At 45.4% G+C, this 22,105-nt stretch overlaps 1 protein-coding gene across 1 annotated transcript in view; it reads left to right on the forward strand.

Annotated features, from left to right (window-relative positions):
* The window catches only part of FASN (fatty acid synthase), a 93,555-nt gene that overhangs the window by 13,040 nt on the left and 58,410 nt on the right, over window positions 1-22,105 (forward strand). The window contains exons 2-9 of the mRNA XM_040330786.1: window positions 6,688-6,821; window positions 8,200-8,352; window positions 10,474-10,647; window positions 12,129-12,329; window positions 14,694-14,816; window positions 16,385-16,500; window positions 17,890-18,024; window positions 21,563-22,022. Of these exons, the coding sequence (XP_040186720.1) occupies window positions 6,695-6,821; window positions 8,200-8,352; window positions 10,474-10,647; window positions 12,129-12,329; window positions 14,694-14,816; window positions 16,385-16,500; window positions 17,890-18,024; window positions 21,563-22,022 (1,489 nt within the window). The 5' untranslated portion in view covers window positions 6,688-6,694. The remainder of the gene's footprint in view (window positions 1-6,687; window positions 6,822-8,199; window positions 8,353-10,473; window positions 10,648-12,128; window positions 12,330-14,693; window positions 14,817-16,384; window positions 16,501-17,889; window positions 18,025-21,562; window positions 22,023-22,105) is intronic.

Here is a 22,105-nt window from a genome sequence, read left to right on the forward strand (position 1 = left end):
TAAATTTTTTTTGTAAATAAGTTTATCTTCTTCAATGACGGGCACTGACGGGCACTGATAAGGCAGCACCGATGGGCACCGATGAGGCGGCACCGATGGGCACTCATAGGCGACACTGATGGGTACATATGGGTGGCACTGGGCACTTATGGGTGGCACTGAGGGACACTGATGAGTGGCACTGATTACTATGGTGGTATTGCTGGGCATCACTTTTTTTTATGTGCTATTATGGTGCCAGTCAGTGCCTATTTGTGGGCTCTGATTGGCACATGTTGGGCATGTTTTGAAACATGTGGATGGCCATGGGGGATGTACCTGGCCATCCACATGTTGAAGGCTTCCCTGGTGGTCCAGTGTGGGCATCTGAGGGGGGGGGGGCAACAATGAGCACGAACCCTCCTGTCAGGAGAGCCGCCGATTGGCTCTCCTCTACTCGCGCCTGTCAGACACGAGTGAGGAAGAGCCGATCAATGGCTCTTCCTGTTTACATCGTGATCAGCTGTGATTGGACACGGCTGATCACGTGGTAAATAGCCCCTGCCGGAGGCTCTTTACCGAGATCGGAGAGGCAGGATGTCAGACTGACACCCCGCATCACCGATCGCCGTGCTGCGTGCCGGCATGTTATCCTGCTGGACTTCAATTATCTATTGACCGGGCGGGAAGTGGTTAAAATATATTCATTAATAGCCACAAAGGATATAAATGCCCTTTGTGTGCACCTAATGGGTTCACAAACCCAGATATTACCATGTAATGGAAGGAGAGATGCGGTGCATAGCCTGTGCAGAGAGCAGAGCTGTGGGAGGGGCCTAGTAGTCCACTCCCTTACAGGCTGCCTGCAGAAAACTATAGGAGGGGGCGGAGACCAGACCAGTCGCCCTGCTCATAGAGAGAGAGCAGCAGTGAGCGGTCTTTGAGGAAAAGTCTCACACTGGATTAAATGCAAAAATCTGGAAGAAATAAACAAAGCTCACCGGATTTCAACAAAGAATATAGCTGGTGTATTTAGACAATATTTGCTTATCCCGGGGTTCGGATTGTAATATCCCTGGGTGAAAATGTCAGGGTTACAAGAGATTATGAGAAGGAAGATATTGAAAACGAAGGCGATATAACAGGAAGAAATCCTTTCCTGTACTTATCTCCCTTCCTCTCCGATAAACCAACAGAGGAGAACTAAGAACTGTGACTTTGTGTCCTCCTATTACCTACAATTGCGTCTTACATAGAACATTACTACAACAGATAACACGCTGTAACAACTAGAGTAGCAACATCCATACATGGCATTGCAAGCTCTGTTATAAAACACATGCAATGAGGTTGGTTTACCAAATGAAAATAGACTGCAGTTGCTCCAGAGCTTAGTAAATGAGGTAAACAGTGACAGACTGACCATTCGGGCACTGCCCGAGGGTCCCATGCCACCAGGGGGCCCCATCAGGGTTGCCAGCCTCAGTAAAACCAGGGACAGTATGTACATTTTTTTTTATCCCAATATTCTAGCTGCCCCACCTCTCCAAAACTTTTTTTTTTAGTGTGTGTATTGTATGTATAGTGTGTGTGTGTGTGTGTGTGTGTGTGTGTGTGTGTGTGTGTATATATATATTGGCCCAGATTCACATACATTGGCGCATATTTATGCCGCCGTAGCGTATCGAATATACGCTACGCCGACGCAGCGCACAGAGGCAAGCACAGTATTCACAGAGCACTCGCCCACAAATCTACGCTGGGTTTCCTCAGCGTAAGCCAGCGTAGGTGGAAGTGGACGTGAGCCATGCTAATGAGGCGTGACCCCATGTAAATGATGGACTGAGCGTCATAAAGATACAATTAACGTACGGCGCAATGCTCCGTCCCGTGGGCCGCATCCCAGTGCGCATGCTCAGAATCATGTCGAAACAACTGCCTAAGATACGTCAAATCGCTGCCTACGGCGTGAACGTAACCTACGCCCAGTCATATTCACGTACCATGTAAAATACGACGGCTGTGTTCCTTGGTCCATACCTTTGCATGACTTGCGCCTCCTATATGGGGAATAAGTTTACGCCAGATGTACAACTTATGTAAACCGCGTATACTAATGCGCCGGGCGCAAGTACGTTCGTGAATCGCCGTATCTCACTCATTTGCATATTCGAATCGTAAATCAATGGGAGCGCCCCTTGCGGCCAGCGTAAAATATGCGCCCACAATACGACGGCGTAGGAAAGTTACGTCGGTCGGATGAAGCCTAGTTTCAGGCGTATCTTGCCTTCAGAGTCAGGCGCATAGATAGACTTACGCGGCGTATCTCAAGATACGTCGGCGTAAGTGCTACGTGAATCCGGGCCATTGTATGTATTCTCTATATGTGTGTGTGTGTGTGTGTGTGTGTGTGTGTGTGTGTATTGTATGTTTACTGTGTGTGTGTGTGTGTGTGTGTGTGTGTGTGTGTGTGTATATATATATATATATATATATATATGTATGTATATATATATATATATATATATATATATATATATATATGTATATATATATATATACTGCGTGGCCCCATAATCTCCTATTGCCCGGGGGCCCCATGAGTTGTCAGTCCGCCCCCGGAGGTATAGCTACTTTGCAAAGTGCGCTGTCTATTTGCTGTTAGTAAATCAGCCAAAGTGTCACCATACACATTACAATCTGACGTACAACCAACATTGGATGTAATATGAGGACCTGCCTAAACTATTCGATCAATCTGTATCCAATCAGGTAGGCCCTTGCACTAAATTGCAATTAATGCCCGAACACATGCATGGAAAGTGAAGAAAAAAACAAAAAAAACAGCATTTTTGCTTGCACATGATTGGATGATGGAAGTTGGCATAGCTCCGCCTCATTTACTAAGCTTTGAAGTTTTTTGTGTTTTTGCCTTTAGTAAATCAACCCCAAATGTTTCTTTGTGTTTTGGGTATAGTGTTCATTTAGGAATCAAACCCCCGAGTGTTAGTGAATTTGCTTTTCAGCACCCTGGACAAGGGTGGGACACAACGGAAGCTTGGCTGATAGTAGGATGATCTATAGGGGTTGATGTACTAAAGTCAAAGAGACTGGGCACTTTGCAAGTGCTGTTGCTCCAGAGATTAGTAAATGAGGTAAAGCGTCGCTTTGCAAAGAATATCCAATCAAAGAAAAGGGGGGGGGGGGGAACATAATTTTTGCATGCGCATGATTGAAGTCAGCATAGTTTCCCATCTTTTACTAAACTCTGGAGCAACTTGCAAAGTCCACAGAGAACATGTTCTCTATTTCCTCGTTAGTCAATGGGAAACTTGGCTCGCCAAGATCCTCGGCGGCTTCACAAGGAACTCGACGAGCAAAACAATGTGTTTTGCCCGTCGTGTTCCTCGGACGTGTGTACGGGGCCTAAGATTGCCCTGTATTTGGCTCCATCCATCTTCCCATCAACTCTGACCAGCTTCCCTGTCCATGCTGAAGAATAGCATCCCCATAACATTATGCTGCCACCACCATGTTTCACAGTGGGGATGTGTGTTCAGGTTGATGTGCAGTGTTAGTTTTCCGCCACACATAACATTTTTTTCTTTTAGGCCAAAAAGTTTAATTTTGGTGTCATGTGACCAGAGCACCTTCTTCCACATGTTTGTTGTGTCCCCCACATGGCTTCTCGCAAACTGCAGCCAAGGGGCCCAATGTTAACTCTGGAGGAGCTGCAGAGATCCACAGCTCAGGGGGGAGAATCTGTCCACAGGACAACTATTAGTGGTCTCTCCACAAATCTGCCCTTTATGGAAGAGAAGAGCGTCAAGGAGCTTACAATGTAAGGTCCCTAAGGCTCCATTCACACCTAGGTGTTTTAACGCCTGAAGCCCCACGCTATTGCAGCCTAAAATACGCTGGAGGGGTGATTTAACATTGTTCTCTATGGAGATGGTTCACATCTCTACGCGAAACGCCTGAAGCTCAAAACAAGTCCCTGACCCTTTTTTTTCAGGCGGCTTCGGCGTTCGGCATAGCCGACAATGTGTAAATCACCCCTCCAGCGAAAACCGCGGTAAAAAACGCCGCAACAGGAGCCAATTAACCTACCGGCAAGTTTGGAAGGCGGGTTTCTCCGCTGTGGGACAGGAAGTAACACGCCTCTTGCTATGAATATGGAGTAGGGAGGTTCATGTGGCCCCATACAAGGCATACATTGAAATATCACCCATTAGATGAGGGTTTTAATATACAGTATTGGATTTGTGGTTTTATGGAAGCATGGAAAATCTTATCGGGACTGTACAGTATTTGCAATGCTAGTAACCTTCGCATGAACATGCAATTCCAAAACTCATACCTGCTTGCCAAGTTACACCACAGTGTAAAAAATATAAAGTTACCATCACTGCGTCTGTGTATATTGCATCCAACAACTCCCTATAGCCGTGCTGGAAATCGCATGATACAACCTTCCAAGTCTTGGTGCTGGGAAGAAAACCAAGTTTCATCTTGTGGTGTCAAATGTTCCCCTTCTAATAAGGAAAAGACTATTTTGGTTTTGATATACTAAGGGAGAATAGGCTGTTCCCATGCAACTTCCCTTAGAAGGTGTACAGCCTATTTGTCTGTAGCAAATTGACCCCCACGAGATTATATATATATATATATATATATATATTACACACAGTGGAACCTTGGTTTAAGAGTAACTTGTTTTTGATTTGCGAGCAACTTATTCTTCTTTTTTTTTTTTTATTCTGACTCGGTTTGCGAGTGTTGACTCGCAAGAAGAGCAGAATTCAAGCTAAATAGGCCTGCAGTACCTCATTTGGCCTGAGGTGCGGGGGTGCAGGAAACGAGCCAAATAGCTAGGTTCACAAAGAGTTACGCTGGCGTATCAGTAGATACGCCGTCGTAACTCGGAATCTAAGCCGTCGTACATTTTAAGTGTATTCTCAAATTGAGATACACTTAAATGTAGCTAAGATACGACTGCCTGCGCCGTCGTATCTTGGCTGTCTAGTTCCGCCGGCCGCTAGGGGCGTGAACGCTGATTTGCGCCTAGAGTGCGTAAATCAGCAAGATACGCCTATTCACGAACGTACGCTTGCCCGTCGCAGTAAAGATGCGCCGTTTACGTAAGGCGTTTTCAGGCCTAAAGTTAGTCCAACAAAAAGCTGGCCTAGCCAATGTTAAGTATTGACGTCGTTCACGCGTCGAATTTTGAAAATTTTTGCGTAAGTCGTCCGTGAATGGGGCTGGACGTAATTTACGTTCACGTCGAAACCAATAAGTCCTTGCGGCGTACTTTGGAGCAATGCACACTGGGATATGTCCACGGACGGCGCATGCGCCGTTCGTTAAAAACGTCAATCACGTTGGGTCACGATACATTAACATAAAACACGCCCCCCTGTTCCTCATTTGAATTAGGCGCGCTTACGCCGGCCCATTTACGATACGCAATCGTAACTTAGAGGCAAGTGCTTTGTGAATACAGCACTTGCCTCTCTGACTTACGGCGGCGTAGCGTAAATACGATATGCTACGCCGGCTGAAACATACGCCGCCCTACGTGAATCCAGCTAAAAGTATCCTCGGGACTTTTCGGCCGTTTTTGGCGCTCTCTGGCACCCCCCACCTCTGGCTGCATTCAGTATTGCATCCCATTAAAGTCAATGCGAAACACATTATTTTCGTTTCCACTGACTTCAATGGGAAAACTCGCTTTGATGTGTGAGTACTTTGTATTACGAGCATCCTCCTGGAACGGATTATGCTCGTAATCCGAGGTTCAAGGGGAAAGGATAAGGAGTTGCCAGTCGCATCTCTCCCAAAAGAGGGCCTGACATAACACACAATCTCCATAATGAAGTCCACTCTCTTGGTCGAAAGTGTGATTTAGGAAAATACCACATAATGGCCACTTGATGGAGATGGTGATCATTGGAAACAAATGCAGATTTACTATGACCATCAGCTCCATCTAGTCTTCTCCTGATTCACACATATCAGGTTTCTATGGGATTCAGTTATAGTGGAGAGTGGTGCATGTTTCCTGAAGCTACAGAGAGCCTTGTGACTTACTAGGCAACACCTTCATCCTTCTCCTTGATTCCCCAGATGGTCAACCCAGTGAGCGCTGAACTCTTCCTCTCTGGAGAAGAGACGGGGTCACCGTACTGGTGACCCCACAATAGGGATAAAAAAAGATTTGCAGAAGACATGTGGCCACTCAATAAAATTGGAAGAAAAGAGATTTGACCTTAAACTACGTAGAGGGTTCTTTACTGTAAGAGCGGTTAGGATGTGGAATTCCATTCCACAGGCGGTGGTCTCAGCAGGGAGCATCGATGGTTCCAAGAAACTATTAAATAAGCATCTGAACGACCACAACATACAGGGATATACACTGTAATACTGACATATAATCACACACATAGGTTGGACTTGTGTCTTTTTTTTTCCAACCTCACCTACTATGTAACCCATCAGGAAAGGGGGCATTGGTGAAAGTGTTGATCAGAAGAGTCCCGAGACTCTTTCTATAGGTTTGGTAAACGCCCACTCATCGTACTGTGAGGGCTCTGTATATAAAACGGACTATGCCTTTCCTCAAACTGTGCAATATTGTTTTACTGAATAATTTATTTGTTTTTTTGTTGACTACAAATGTTGACCCTGAAGTCTTCTTGTTGTCCACAGACTGACCATGGAGGAAATAGTGATAGCTGGAATGGCTGGGAGGCTCCCAGAATCAGACAATCTACAGGAGTTCTGGGACAACCTCATACAAGGAGTGGATTTGGTCACAGAGGATGACAGAAGGTGGAAGCCAGGTGAGTCACGTTGTCGCTGGTGGGCAGGGCCTCCATCAGGAATTTAATGCCGCCGCAAATTGAGTTGAGAAGCGGGGGGAGTGTCGCAAGTTGAGAAGTGTAGGGGGGGGGGGGGGGAGTGTCGCAAGTTGAGAAGGGGGGGGGAATTGTTGCAAGCGGGGGGGCTGCGAATTGATAATGAAGGGGGGGACGCCACGATTTGAGAAACTGGGGGGAAAAAAAGGGGGATGCCGGGCCCCTTAGATGTCGGAAGGGGCTTTGGGGGGCTGACCACAAAAAAAAAAGGGGGATGCCATCCGGGCCTCTGTGGACCACCGGGCCCCTAAGGCCTTGTACACCCGGCCAGACATGTCCGATGAAAACGGTCCGCGGACCGTTTTCATCGGACATGTCTGCTGGGATGTTTTGGTCTGATGTGTTTACACACCATCAGACCAAAATCCCCGTGGACAGAGAACGCGGTGACGTATACGACACCGACATTCTCTGACGCGGAAGTTTAATGCTTCCACGCATGCATCAAATCAATTCGACGCATGCGCAGGATTTCGGGCCGCTGGTTAAACGTCATAACCAGCGGACATGTCCGATGAGTCATACTGACCATCAGACATGTCCGACGGACATGGTTCCAGCGGACAAGTTTCTTAGCATGCTAAGAAACTTTTGTCCGCTGGAAACCTGTCCGCTAGCCCAGGAATCCGGTGCGGTAGGCCCTACACACGGTCGGACATGTCCGCGGAAACTGGTCCGCGGACCAGTTTCAGCAGACATGTTTGGTCGTGTGTACGAGGCCTTAGAGGTCGGGGGGGCTTCGGGTCTTGACGAACAAAATTTAAAGGGGGATGCCATCCGGGCCCCTTACAGTTGCACTGCCTGTACCCCCCTGATGACGGCCCTGCTGGTGGGAAATGGGGCAAACTCTTGTATGTAAGATGTGCGTGCTCCTAGAGGTGAACATACCTGCAGCAGCCTTTCACCATCAAACACCCAGCCATAATGACCGGTGAAGCCTTAACACTTCTAGGGAAGAGCTTGCCTCTCAGCCCCACCCACACACATTCCTATTGGCCCATGATACCTTGATAGACCGCCCCCTAGGAGCCTGCATCACATACCTGCAGTCATTTTTCTCCTCAGTGTCAGAGCCTCTACATTTATTAAATACATTTTGCTCTGTATATATTTTTTTTTTTTTTTTTTTACACCAGTAAGACTCATGCAGGTAAAGGAAGTAACAAGTATGTTCCATAAGATCAATGTACTAATAGGACTAGGAGCTCTTCTGGAGGTCAAGTGGTTAAGGTCACCAATGTTGTATCACGGGTGCAAAAGAAGTCCCTCCCTTTAATCGTATTCATTTATTTCTGTTCCTCAGGTCTGTACGGATTGCCAGCCAGGAATGGAAAACTTAAAGAAATTAACAAATTTGATGCGTCATTCTTTGGTGTCCACCCCAAGCAAGCTCACACCATGGACCCACAGCTCCGCTTACTTTTAGAAGTTTCCTATGAAGCCATAGTAGATGGAGGTAAGAGAGATGAAAATTTGGGCTGAACCAATATATTGATAGAGTGGTTAAAGACTTTGCATTGATACGTATGCTCAATTTTCTTTATTGTGATGGCCAGCCAATTCAGTCTGTCTGCTGTTTCTTAGATTATCTTTGGTCTGGTTTAAAGGGGTTGTAAAGGTTTGTTTTTTTATTTTCTAAAAAGGTTCCCTTAAGCTAGCGCATTGCTGGTTCACTTACCTTAAGGGGTGCAACAGGTCATCATTGATCCGTGATCCGAACGGGTCGCCGTGTTCGGATCGGCACACCACGCAATTCGTGGATTGCGGCCATAGGAAAGGCCGCGGCTTCGGCCTAGCTCCGGAGCGGCGGCCATCTTGGTACACCCGGCGGCCTAGATGAGCTCCCCAGAGTGGCACGCTGACTGGGAGATGTGGATATTACAGTGGGGGAGATGTCTGTAGATATTACAGTGGGGACATGTGGATATTAGAGTGGGGGAGATGTCTGTGGATATTACAGTGGGGGTGATTGTGGATATTACAGTGGGGGGAGATGTCTGTGGATATTACAGTGGGGAGATGTGGATATTAGAGTGGGGGTGATTGTGGATATTAGAGTGGGGGTGATTGTGGATATTACAGTGGGGGGAGATGTCTGTGGATATTACAGTGGGGAGATGTCTGTGGATATTACGGTGGGGGGAGATGACGTGGATATTACAGTGGGGGGGAGATGACGTGGATATGACAGTGGGGGGGAGATGACGTGGATATGACGTGGATATGACAGTGGGGGGGAGATGACGTGGATATGACAGTGGGGGGGAGATGACGTGGATATGACAGTGGGGGGGAGATGACGTGGATATGACAGTGGGGGGGAGATGACATGGATATGACAGTGGGGGGGAGATGATGTGGATATGACAGTGGGGGGGAGATGACGTGGATATGACAGTGGGGGGGAGATGTCGTGGATATGACAGTGGGGGGGAGATGATGTGGATATGACAGTGGGGGGGAGATGACATGGATATGACAGTGGGGTAGATGATGTGGATATTCTTCTTTGATGCGCTGCCAATCCGACCAGATGGAATGGGAGAACAGGGGAGGGCTGTGGCTGAACGCAGCAGGGATAGCGCTGCCATTGTCCATTAGCAAAGGTGCTGAAAAGGAGATCCTGCCTATGCTCGGGAGGAGGGAAGAAGAGACCCTCAGACCCTGGTAAGTGCCTTGCTGCCCAGCCACTCAACAGCTCCCCCTTCATATGGCGCTTGCCATGGCTGCCATACTCTAGATACGCCACTGGTCTGGTATTCCCATTTCTTTCAGTATTTGCCACATCTTGTTGTGATCCACACAATCGAAGGCTTTACTGTAGTCAATACAGCAGACATTCTTCTGGAACTTTTTCTTGCTTTTGCTCTGTTGTAAGCTGTATTTGTAGATCCCATTCCCACTTAGTAAAAAATGTAGGGGTATAATCTTTTGTGTTGGGGAATTGATCAAAGAGTGCATTGAATAGACTAGGTGCCTGAGTGGTTCTGGTTGTGTGCATTCATTTTTGTAGTGCTTTGGGCGTGTAAATTCTCACGCTTTGGGAAGGGTTCTGAAAAAGAGAACTGGGCTGTAGGCCAAAATCCTAAACTTCCCAGTCTGGGGTCAGTCGACATTTGTTCAAGAGAGGGCCATTGTTGCTTAACAACAAAGTGGGCTCTGAACATCGAGGAACGCATCACTTCGAGACATTTTGGGTCATCTGGGTTGAGTTTCCCAGAATAGGGGGGGAAAAATGGGGATGGTGAAGGAGAGATGACCTTCCTCTCAAAAGTCAAGTCATTGGTACACTGCCCAGGCCATACCAATGGTAGAGTGGGCATTGAGCTCAGGTGGGCTGTCATGGGAACACCCATGTAGGGTTGATAAAGGGATGTTTGTATTCCACGATTCTACATTGAGCCAGAAAAATAACTGTTTTCTCATTAAAGCAAACTACATTTTTTGACTGCACTATAGAAATGAAAAGAAAGTTCTTTTTTGCTGCAGTTGTCAATAGGAACGGTTCATCCTTATGTCTTCTAACGTGCTCCTTTTTTTATTTTTTATTTTTTTTAATTTTTTTTCTTGCTTCTAGGAATTAATCCGTCAGATCTACGCGGTACAAAAACAGGGGTCTGGGTAGGTGTCAGTGGGTCAGAAGCAGGTGAAGCTTTCAGTCGTGATCCAGAAGAACTGCTCGGGTACAGCATGACGGGGTGCCAACGTGCCATGTTTGCCAACCGTATATCTTATTTCTTCGACTTCAAGGGTAAACTTTGTTGCATCTATATACAGTAAAACCTTGGTTTGAGAGTAACTTGGTTTGAGAGCGTTTTGCAAGACAAGCAAAATGTTTTAATAAATTTTGCCTTGATATACAAGCAATGTCTTGATATAAGAGTAGCGCCATGTCACAACTGAGTATAAAAAAGAAGAGAGGAGCCTCTAAGTGTAGCAATATGGTTACATTTAACCGATTAAGACCCGGACCAATATGCAGGTTAAGGACCTTGCCCCTTTTTGCGATTCAGCACTGCGTTGCTTTAACTGACAATTGCGCGGTCGTGCGACGTGGCTCCCAAACAAAATTGGCGTCCTTTTTTTCTTTTTTTTCACAAATAGAGCTTTCTTTTGGTGGTATTTGATCACCTCTGCGTTTATTTTTTATTTTTTGCGCTATAAACAAAAATAGAGCGACAATTTTGAGAAAAATTTAATATTTTTTACTTTTTGCTATAATAAATATCCCCAAAAAAGATATACATTTATTTTTTCCCTCAGTTTAGGCGATACGTATTCTTTTACCTATTTTTCGCAATAAGTGTTTGTTGATTGGTTTGCGCAAAATTTATAGCGTTTACAAAATAGGGCATAGTTTTATTGCATTTTTCTTAATATTTTTTTACTACTAATCCGCTTTTTTTTTTCGTGACTGATTCATTATGGTGGACACATCGGACACTTTTGACACATTTTTGGGACCATTGTCATTTTCACAGCGAAAAGTGCTATAAAAATGCACTGATAACTGTGAAAATGACAATGCAGTGAGTTAACCACTAGGGGGTGCTGTTGGGGTTAAGTGTGACCTCATGTGTGTTTCTAACTGTAGGGGGGGTGGGGCTGGATGTGTGACGTCAGTGATCGTCGTTCCCTATATCAAGGAACAGACGATCACTGACATTGCCACAGTGAAGAACGGGGAAGGTTTGTTTACACACACCTCTCCCCGTTCTTCAGCTTCTGTGACCGATCGCGGGACACCAGCGGCGATCGGGTCCCGCAGGCGACCCACGGCTGGGCTCTTAAAGGGGACGTATGTATGTGTGTGTATGTGTATGTGTGTGTGTATGTGTGTGTGTGTGTGTGTGTGTGTGTATATATATGTATGTGTGTGTGTATATATATATATATATATATATATATATATATATATATATATATATATATATACACACACGTCCATGTGCCCAGCCGTGCCATTCTGCTGACGTATATCGTCGTGCGGCGGTCCTTAAGTGGTAAGTGAAGGTACAAAATTTAGCAACTTATTGCTTCACTTAGAGGCGCCTCTCTTCTCTTTTATACCCAATAAAAAAAATGCTTTGATATACAAGTGCTTTGGATTACAAGCATGTTTCTGGAACAAATTATGCGAACAAACCAAGGTTTTACTCTACTACTATAGACTACTTGCCATTACTGGAGTGTGTTTGATTTTTGTTCACATTCTATTTTTTCTTCTTTTAGGGCCCAGTTTGGCCATAGACACAGCATGCTCCTCAAGTTTATTGGCATTAGAAAATGCCTACAAGGCTATCTACCATGGGCAGTGCGATGCAGCCATTGTAGGTGGTGTGAACCTATTATTAAAACCCAACACATCAGTTCAGTTTATGAAACTTGGGATGTTGAGCCCCGATGGGACCTGCAAGTCTTTTGATGCCTCAGGTAGGTAAACATGACACCTGTGTAGGACATCTTTTAAGATCTGGTCAACAATTTCCCATGTGGCAGGTAGTGGATGCTTCAGAAGTCCAAACTGCTCAATCTGAATTCTCCTACACAGGGCCCCAAGCACCCCCCCCCCCCGCACGCAAAGCCTACGTTGGCACTACACTAATTTTTTAAACCCATGTTCTTACCCCCCCTCCCTTGTCCCTATGTTTTTCTAATCTCGCCTCCACATTTTCCCTGTAGGCTGCCCCTGTAGCGTGGCCGGGCTCCTCTTCCTCCTGTCAGTCCGGTGTTCTATCATTATGGGTCCCCAACCCCCTATCAGATAGTGCCTGGGCCGGCCCAGGTACCGCGTGGTACAGGAGATTCAGTTTCCTGTGTTCCCGGCCGGACTAAAAGGAGTGAGCACTCAGTGTGCACGTCCTGTCAATCCGTCCGGGAACAGGAAACAGAATCTCCTGTACCACGCGTGGTACCCGTCCGGACTGACAGGACTCCAGGAGGAAGGAAGAGGAGCTCGTCCACGCTACAGCCTGGGAAGGGGAAGTTGGGGGCCCCAGGCCAGCTCGGGGGCCCCAAGCAATTGTTTGTTTTGCCTGTCCTGTAGCGACAGGCCTGCTCCTACATCCGTTCAAACAAGATCAACTGGAGCTAAAATAAAGGCTCCATTGCATGGTTGACATACACTTTCACATATGGAGAAAAATCATCTAGGGTTGTCCCAATACTGATACTAGTATCTGTATCGGGGCCGATACCAAACATTTGCCCGAGTACTTGTACTGTCGGCGGTGATCAGTGCGTGGGGAAGTTACAAGCACCGATCACCGCTGTATAGATTTAAAATTAATTTCTCCGCTTCTCTCTTCAACCCCCCCCGCGCGGCTTTCAGCTGCTTTAAAATCAGCGGTGATCGGTGCTTGTAACTCCCCCACACACGATCACTGCTGACTGTCCCGTGTCCTCCTCCAGACCCCCTCTGTTTTGCTGCAGTCTCTCTCCCTCCCTCCATGTCCCCCTTGTGTATCCCGCCGTCTATCTCTCCCCTTCCGTGCTCCTCCTCCACCCCCTGGAATTGTCAGGATGGAGAGCGGGGTAGGAGCCGGAAAATCCGGCTCCTTACTGCTCCGAATGGACAGAGTCAGTGATCACTGACTCTGTCTATTCACATAACTGAAACATTGTAACCTGTGTTTACAATGTTTCAGTTTATGAATGAAGAGAAGACGCTGTCTTCTCTCCTTTCATTTTCAGCTTCTAATCTAACCATATTTAGACGATCCCTGAAAACTCTTCTCTTTAAAGAAGCTTATCCTGCTTCTAACTAACACTGTTTTACTTCCTCCATAAGCTCACCCCCCACAGCTATTACCTTTTTGTATCAATTGACCCTCCCTTTTTTCGATTGTAAGCTCTGATGAGCAGGGCCCTCTGATTCCTCTTGTACCAAATTGTAATGTCTGCCTTTATTTTGTTAAAGCGGGGGTTCACCCTGTTAAAAAAAAAAAAATGTTTTTTTTTTATTAGACCATTACATTCGGCATCGTAGCGCGAGCTACGGTATGCCGGTCTTACATTTTTTATCCCCGTACTCACTGTGCTATCTCTCATTGAAGATTCCGGGGAATGGGTGTTCCTATGGTGAGAGAAGGTGATTGACGGCCGGCCCTGGCGCGTCACGCTTCTCCGGAAATAGCCGAAATAGGCTTGGCTATTCACGGCGCATGCGCATAGCCTGTGCGCAGGCGCCGTGAAGAACCGAGACCTACTCCGGCTGTCTTCGGGGAGCGTGACGTGCCAGAGCCGGCCGTCAATCATCCTCCCTCTCCATAGGCACGCCCATTCCCCGCGGGAGTCGGATTCTTCAATGAGAGATAGCACAGTGAGTACGGGGATTAAAAATTTAAGACCAGCATACCGTAGCTCGCGCTACGATGCCGAATGTAATGGTCTAATGATGGAAAGGAGGGTGAACTACCGCTTTAAGCGCTGCACAAACTGTTGGCACTATATAAAACCTGTATAATAATAATAATAACAATCACATAAGGAACCCTAGTGCTCTAAAAGTCAGAAAATTGAAAAACATGAGTTTCAATATAAAAAATCAAACCTGTCAAATATTTAATGCAATTTTTTTTGGTACCAAGTCGGCTATGGGCAGCCTAAGGTCTCTTAGACTATATAGTTCTTCCAGTATTGTGATGTTTGTCGGCGTGTGGAATTCCCAGGGGAATAGGCTCCTCTTGGATTATAGACGTACAAGTGAAAACATGCCAGGTGCTATAGGATTAGATGGATGCCTGTGTCATACTACAGTTGTTGTCACTCACACCCAACTCTTTCTCGCTCTACAAGGTAATGGCTATTGTCGCTCTGAAGCTGCATGCGCTGTGCTGGTCACAAAGAAGTCTATGGCAAAACGGGTTTATGCTACAATATTGAATGCTGGAAGCAACACAGATGGCTACAAAGAGCAAGGTGTGTAACATCAAAGTGAATGGATGCCTTTGTTCTCATGTGGATGAGCTCCGTATGTCAACCCATAATAAAATTGGGTAGCTTAGATACAACGGGGGGTAACCTATTGAAGGCTCAGTCCATCCCAAACTGATATTTCAGCTTTTGGTTGATGCTGGAGAGTTGAACCCCCCCCTGGCAGTCTATTCCAGGTGTAGGCAACCTGGGGCACTCCAGCTGGTGAACTACATTTCCCATGAGGCATTGCAAGGCTGGCAGTTACAATTACTTCCATGATGGGACTTGTAGTTCTGCAACAGCTGGTGGGCTCCAGGTTGCCTAACCCTGGTCTTTTCTATCTCTTTAGGGACCTAGTAATGAGTTCTCTAAGCTGAGTTCCCAGATCTGCACCCATGCTTGGCCTGTTAAAGGGACACTTGGACCCCTTTCACACTGATGGTGTTTTACGGGCGCTATAGGTTAAAAAATAGCGCCTGCAATGCACCCTTAAACAGCTGCTCTATTCAGTCCAGTGTGAAAGCCAGAGGGCTTTCACACTGGAGCGGTGCGCTGGCAGGGCATCAGAAAAAGTCCTGCCAGCAGCTTCTTTGGAGCGGTGAACTCACCGCTCCTAATGCGCTCCTGCCCATTGAAATCAATGGGCAGCGCTGCCGTACCGCCGGCAATACGCCGCTGTAGTGGCGCATTGCGGGCAGTTTTAACCCTTTCTCAGGTTTTAGCGGGGGTTTAAAAGGCCGAAATGCGCAGCAAATCCGACTGTAAAAATAGCTGCGTTTTACTGATATTTTACCGCCGATGCTATGTGCGGCACAGTGTGAAAGCGCTCTTACTATTCCTGCAGTTGTAAATGGGATTCGGATGCCTGATTTTATAGGATCCTCCCATACAGGTAAGTCTTCATCTAGGCTTACCTGTAGGTTAAAGTGGTTGTAAAGGGTTTACAACCAATTTAATTGCAATAAACCCATTGATGCTGCACTTAGCCGGCGCCCCCTTGTGTTCCTTTTTTGTAATTTCAGAGATTTGTTTCTGTCTCAGGTGGAGCTGCCTACTAAAGTACACCACCCTTCCTATGGGATTTTTATGAACTACCTATGCTACACAAGCGTCTCTTTACATTTACCTACTGGGGTAGAAGCGAACTCATGTGGATGGTGCATTGGCATTTGTTTACGCCACAATTTCAATTGTTGTTTGAAGTTGGGAGAAGTACAGTACATACTTTATGTTAATCCTAAGCAGAGAGTGCTGGGCCCCCTTGTACCTCTGGGCCCTGTATCAGTCACACAGTCTTCTATGGCTATGTCCATCCCTTCAGTGTGTGGGTCAGCCTGATTGGCTATACATGAAATGGACTGTTTGGGTACACCCTAACAATGCATAGCTGTGGATTATAACCTTTCCTTACTCTTCAAAATTAAAAAATATGTTTGGCTGAAGTTGGACTTAAAATGTGTTTTTTCCAATGGGCCGACTTCCCAATTTTCTTTCTCCATTACTGAAGTTAGGAATACTGCTGATGTTATTTGGGAAAATTGGTCATTTACTTTACTGTGTTCTGCTGACAGGCGTGACCTTCCCATCTGGCGAAGTACAACAGCAACTACTGAACTCCCTGTATAAAGAGGCGGGCATCCCAACCAACGAGGTGGAATATGTAGAAGCCCATGGCACGGGTACTAAGGTAATGACCCGCCATCTTTAGGGTTACAGGAAAATTGGCTCAGTGGTGAGCGTTCTTATCCTTCAGTGCAGAATTCCTGTTTTCATTCTCACCAGGGATGTGCATGGAGTTTGTATGTTCCTTTTAGGGGGGGGGGGGGGCTATGCAATGTGTGTGTGTGTGTGTGTTTTTTTTTTTTTTTTTTTTATTGTGGCATGGTACACCTTGCCAACATTGTTTTGTTTACATTTCAGCTGTCAGCGGGGAAGCCCGCTGCACCAGATTTTGCACTCTCCAGTTTTAGTAAATCAACTCCATAGTGTCCCATCATTGGTGTCATTGGGAGGAATAGTGCCCCATCTTTGGTGTCAGTGGCAGGAATAGTGTCCCATCATTGGTGTCATTGGCAGGAATAGTGCCCCATCACTGGTGTCAGTGGGAGGAATTGTGGCCCATCACTGGTGTCAGTGGGAGGAATTGTGGCCCATCACTGGTGTCAGCGGGAGGAATTGTGGCCCATCACTGGTGTCAGTGGGAGGAATTGTGGCCCATCACTGGTGTCAGTGGGAGAAATTGTGGCCCATCACTGGTGTCAGTGGGAGGAATTGTGGCCCATCACTGGTGTCAGTGGGAGGAATTGTGGCCCATCACTGGTGTCAGTGGGAAGAATTGTGGCCCATCACTGGTGTCAGCGGGAGGAATTGTGGCCCATCACTGGTGTCGGTGGGAGGAATTGTGGCCCATCACTGGTGTCAGTGGGAGGAATTGTGGCCCATCACTGGTGTCAGTGGGAGGAATTGTGACCCATCACTGGTGTCAGTGGGAGGAATTGTGGCCCATCACTGGTGTCAGTGGGAGGAATTGTGGCCCATCACTGGTGTCAGTGGGAGGAATTGTGGCCCATCACTGGTGTCAGTGGGAGGAATTGTGGCCCATCATTGGTGTCAGTGGGAGGGATAGTGCCCCATCATTGGTATCAGGAGTGATGGTGGATGGAATTCTAAGGTCTCTGCAGGAGGGATTTCTCACTTCCTGTTTTAATGACACTGGTCACCAAGGCAGAAGATCTTTCCAACGGTGACATACAGCTTTAAAATATACTTTTGTAGAACAAAAAAAATATTAAAAACAGTCTTGTAACACATTGGGGAAGAATTAAATCCATTATCAGGTTTTTATTGCTTTTCATGTCTGTTGGGGAGATTTTTTCTTCACTTCCTGTCCTGGTGACAGTGATCAACTGGACAGGAAGTGAAGCAATAGCCCCAAACAAGAATGCAAAAATCAATGGTTTTAACCCTTCCTCCTTACTAAAAATGAAAATAAAGCTTGGACTGCATAAATATTTTAGCTGCAAAATCAAATTAGGAGATAAAGAATTCTAACGTTACACAATGTCCTCATACACAGGTTGGGGACCCTCAGGAAGTAAATGGGATCGTCAACGTGTTCTGTAACTCAGAAAGAGAGCCGCTACTTATAGGATCCACCAAATCCAATATGGGTCACCCGGAACCGGCCTCTGGTCTTGCTGCACTGGCAAAGGTAAGACGTATATAGGTTTATTTATTGAAGTATTGCACTCCGGTGCATCATTTTTTGCCATCGTGCATTCCCTCTTAAAATAATGACATGCATTTTTACAAACAGCTAGCATAAGTACCTAAGTCTGTTTTGAAATCTGCCTATGCGCAGCCGCCCCTGGACTGGGAGAGAGAAGGGCACATGCTGGACAGGAGGAGAGAGCAGAGTTGGTGACTTCTTCAGTGTTCTATCAGTTGGGGAAGTCGCCTTCCTGGCTGTGCTGTCTGGCAGAGGTGCATGGATCACAAACGTATCTGAACATTTCAAGAATTTTATTGTTTTTTCTTAACATAGTGTAAGAAATAAATTGTTACAGCAGATGAAGAAATGTGTGTGTATGTGTATATATATATATATATATATATATTAATATATATATATATATATATAAAAGGTATCCCTAATAAATAGAAAGTAGGGATATATCAAACAAATAAGATAAAAATAATTAAGATATTTAATTAATAATTAACAATTAATACTTATGTTATAATAAGTATTATTGTAATGAATCACTAAATAAATGTTTTTAACCACTTCCGGACCGCCGCATGTACATTTACGTCGGCAGAATGGCACGGACAGGCACATCAACGTACCTGTACGTGCCTGCCTGCCGTACATGCGGCAGGTCCCGTGGCTTCAGGAGCGATCCGGGACGAGGGCGCGGCTATTCGTTTCTAGCCGCCCCTTTGCGATCGCTCCCCGGAGCTGAAGAACGAGGAGAGCCGTATGTAAACACGGCTCCCCCGTGCTTCACTGTGGCGGCTGCATCGAATGTGTCACCCCTTTTATAGGGAGACTCGATCGATGACGTCAGAACTACAGCCACACCCCCCTACAGTTGTAAACACACACTAGGTGAACCCTAACTCCTACAGCGCCCCCTGTGGTTAACTCCCAAACTGCAACTGTCATTTTCACAATAAACAATGCAATTTAAATGCATTTTTTGCTGTGAAAATGACAATTGTCCAAAAAATGTGTCAGAAGTGTACGCCATAATGTCGCAGTCACGAAAAAAATCGCTGATCGCCGCCATTAGTAGTAAAAAAATAAATAAATAAATAAAACTATCCCCTATTTTGTAAACGCTATAAATTTTCCGCAAACCAATCGATAAACGCTTATTGCGATTTTTTTTTTTTTACCAAAAATAGGTAGAAGAATACGTATGGGCCTAAACTGAGGGGGAAAAAAATTATATATGTTTTTGGGGGATATTTATTATAGCAAAAAGTAAAAAATATTGCTTTTTTTTTCAAAATTGTCGCTCTATTTTTGTTTATAGCGCAAAAAATTAAAACCGCAGAGGTGATCAAATACCACCAAAAGAAAGCTCTATTTGTGGGGAAAAAGGACGCCAATTTTGTGTTTGGGAGCCAGGTCGCATGACCGCGCAATTGTCTGTTAAAGCGACACAGTGCCGAATTGTAAAAACCCCTTGAGTCATTTAGAAGCATATTGGTCCGGTCCTTAAGTGGTTAAAGATGTTCATGTAAAAATAAATATATATATATATATAAGAAAAAAATAAATGTAAATAAATACAAAAGAAGTTTAACAATTCTTCTGTTATAAGTATTATTGTAATGAATCTCTAAATATATCTATTTAAAGATGTTCATTTCAAAAGAAAAATATGAGAAAAAATGTAATTGAAGTAAATACAAAAGAAGTTTAACAATTAATACTTCTGTTTATAAGTATTATTGTAATGAATCCCTAAATAAATGTTTTTAAAGATGTTCATGTCAAAAGAATTCTATATTTAAGAAAAAATATTTTGTACACAGTAATTGCACTTTGCATGTCCTAAAGGTAGCAGCCCCGCCCTCCAGTAATAGCAGCCAATGATTCATCCCATTTTGTAGTCGGGGAAACTTCAAATTACCGGATCTCATTGTGATGAGAACAATACCATTGTTTACTCCCTTTAACTGCTGTTACAGCTATTTTATTATATATTATTGGTCATGCAAAAGTAATTTCAGTGTTGTCAAGTGTATGTTCGTAATTTAGAAAGCAAACTATTCTATTGGTTTTAAGCTTGAATTTTATTTCTGTTGGTCGGCCACTCCTGTTCCTGTGTATTTAACAACAAACACAAGTTGGCCACGTCCTTTACAGTCTGATTGTACAATCCTCATAAAGCTCACCATACACCTTTACAATATAAATTTCCATTCACAGATTTCCCAAAGCCCTGTAATATGAAGACTTAGGCTGGCCATACATTATACAACTTTCCTTTAGGGTACTTTCACACTGAGGCGCCTGGTGCGCTGGCGGTAAAGCACTGCTATTTTTTGTGGTGTTTTACTGTCGTGTTTGCCGCGATTTTCGGGCTCTAGCAGGGAGAATTTAACCCCTGCTAGCGTCCGAAAAAGGGTTAAACCGGCCCGCAAAACGGCATTTGTAGGCGCTACCCCATTGATTTTCAATGGGCAGGGGCGCCTCAAAGATGCGGCTGGCAGGACTTTTTTTTTTTTTTTTAGCGTTCCCACCAGCTCAACGCTCCAGTGTGAAAGCCCTCAGGCTTTCACACTGGATATAAAGGAGCGGCTCTTTCAGGGTGCATTGCAGGCGCTTATTTTATCGCAATAGCGCCTGCAAAGCGCCTCCGTGTGAAAGCAGCCTTAGATTTACCAAAACCATATAATAGGAGGTCAAACCTAAACACGTTGAATTTGTATGCACTCAGACATAGTTGAAGGTAAATCTAAAGAAAATTGAATAAGAAAATTGTATGGTGTATGGCCAGCTTAACACAAACTATCCATTTCATTTGTATCTGATCAGGCAGGCCCTTGCACTACATAATTGTTGGCAGGTAGAAAGGTGATTGTACAGTCAGATTGTGTGTGTGTGTGTTTGTGTGTGTGTTGAGCTTTAGATTTTCCAACCACCATGGGGTGACATGAGTGCTGTTAATTTGGTGGGGCACAGCATAATGTTGGGGGGGGGGGGGGGTCAGGGCCCCCTCTGGCCCTCCCCTGGGGACACCATTGGTCAAGCTCCATTTCATTGTGGACCGCATCAGCATTATGGTTGCCCTCAAAGGGCCTTTTGTATCTGTAAGACTAGATGTCCAGAGCACCCCCCCCCCCCCCTTACATCAGAAGTCAAGAGTCCCCCAGCCTCTTATAAATGTACATTGATAGGCATTAAAATCCACCAAAAAGCACCTTTCATTTTGCCTTGCCTATTGACTTCAATAGATTTCACCAAAATAGTGTCATTTTGGTGAAATCTCCTAGTTTTTGAAAGATTGAAAAGCCCCAATTTTGCTCATCTCTATTGGTAAAACTAAAGAAGATGGTACACTTGTACAAAAAGTGATGGATGCCTGTCATCGTCTCATCGACCCGGGTCATGGTAGGAAATGAAAAATGGCCATGGTAGATGTTGAGATGAGAGGACTCAAGTGCAGACATTTCACCACCTTTTCCATTATAAATGTAAGAAGTTGTCTTTTTCTATATTTCCATTTCCACAGGTCATTCTATCCCTGGAGCATGGGGTATGGGCTCCTAATCTTCACTACAAGAACCCAAACCCAGACATCCCGGCATTGCAAGATGGCAGAATCCAAGTAGTGTCCAAGCCCATCCCAGTGAAGGGCGGCATAGTTGGCATCAACTCGTTTGGCTTTGGAGGCTCCAATGTTCATGTGATCTTGAGGCCCAACAAGAAGAAACTTTCCTCTACCGAAGCTCTGCCTCTGCCCCGCCTGGTGCAGGTGTGCGGGAGGACACAGGAAGCAGTGGAGACTCTGATGGAGAAGAGCAGGAACCTCGCCTCTGATGCCACACTGGTGAACCTGTTAAACAGTATTTCCGGGATCCCACCCTCCGCCATGCCATACCGGGGTTACACACTTGTCGGAACGGAGAGTGATGTGAAGGAAATCCAACAGTCCCAGACAACTGGCAGACCTCTTTGGTACATCTGTTCAGGTAATGGGGGGGAAATGAGCCAACAATAAGTTCTATTGTTGTAGACAAGGGGTCTCCCAACTTTAAAAAAAAAGGGCCAGTTT

Source organism: Rana temporaria, chromosome 12, assembly GCF_905171775.1.
Source record: "Rana temporaria chromosome 12, aRanTem1.1, whole genome shotgun sequence".
Classification (NCBI taxonomy): domain Eukaryota; kingdom Metazoa; phylum Chordata; class Amphibia; order Anura; family Ranidae; genus Rana; species Rana temporaria.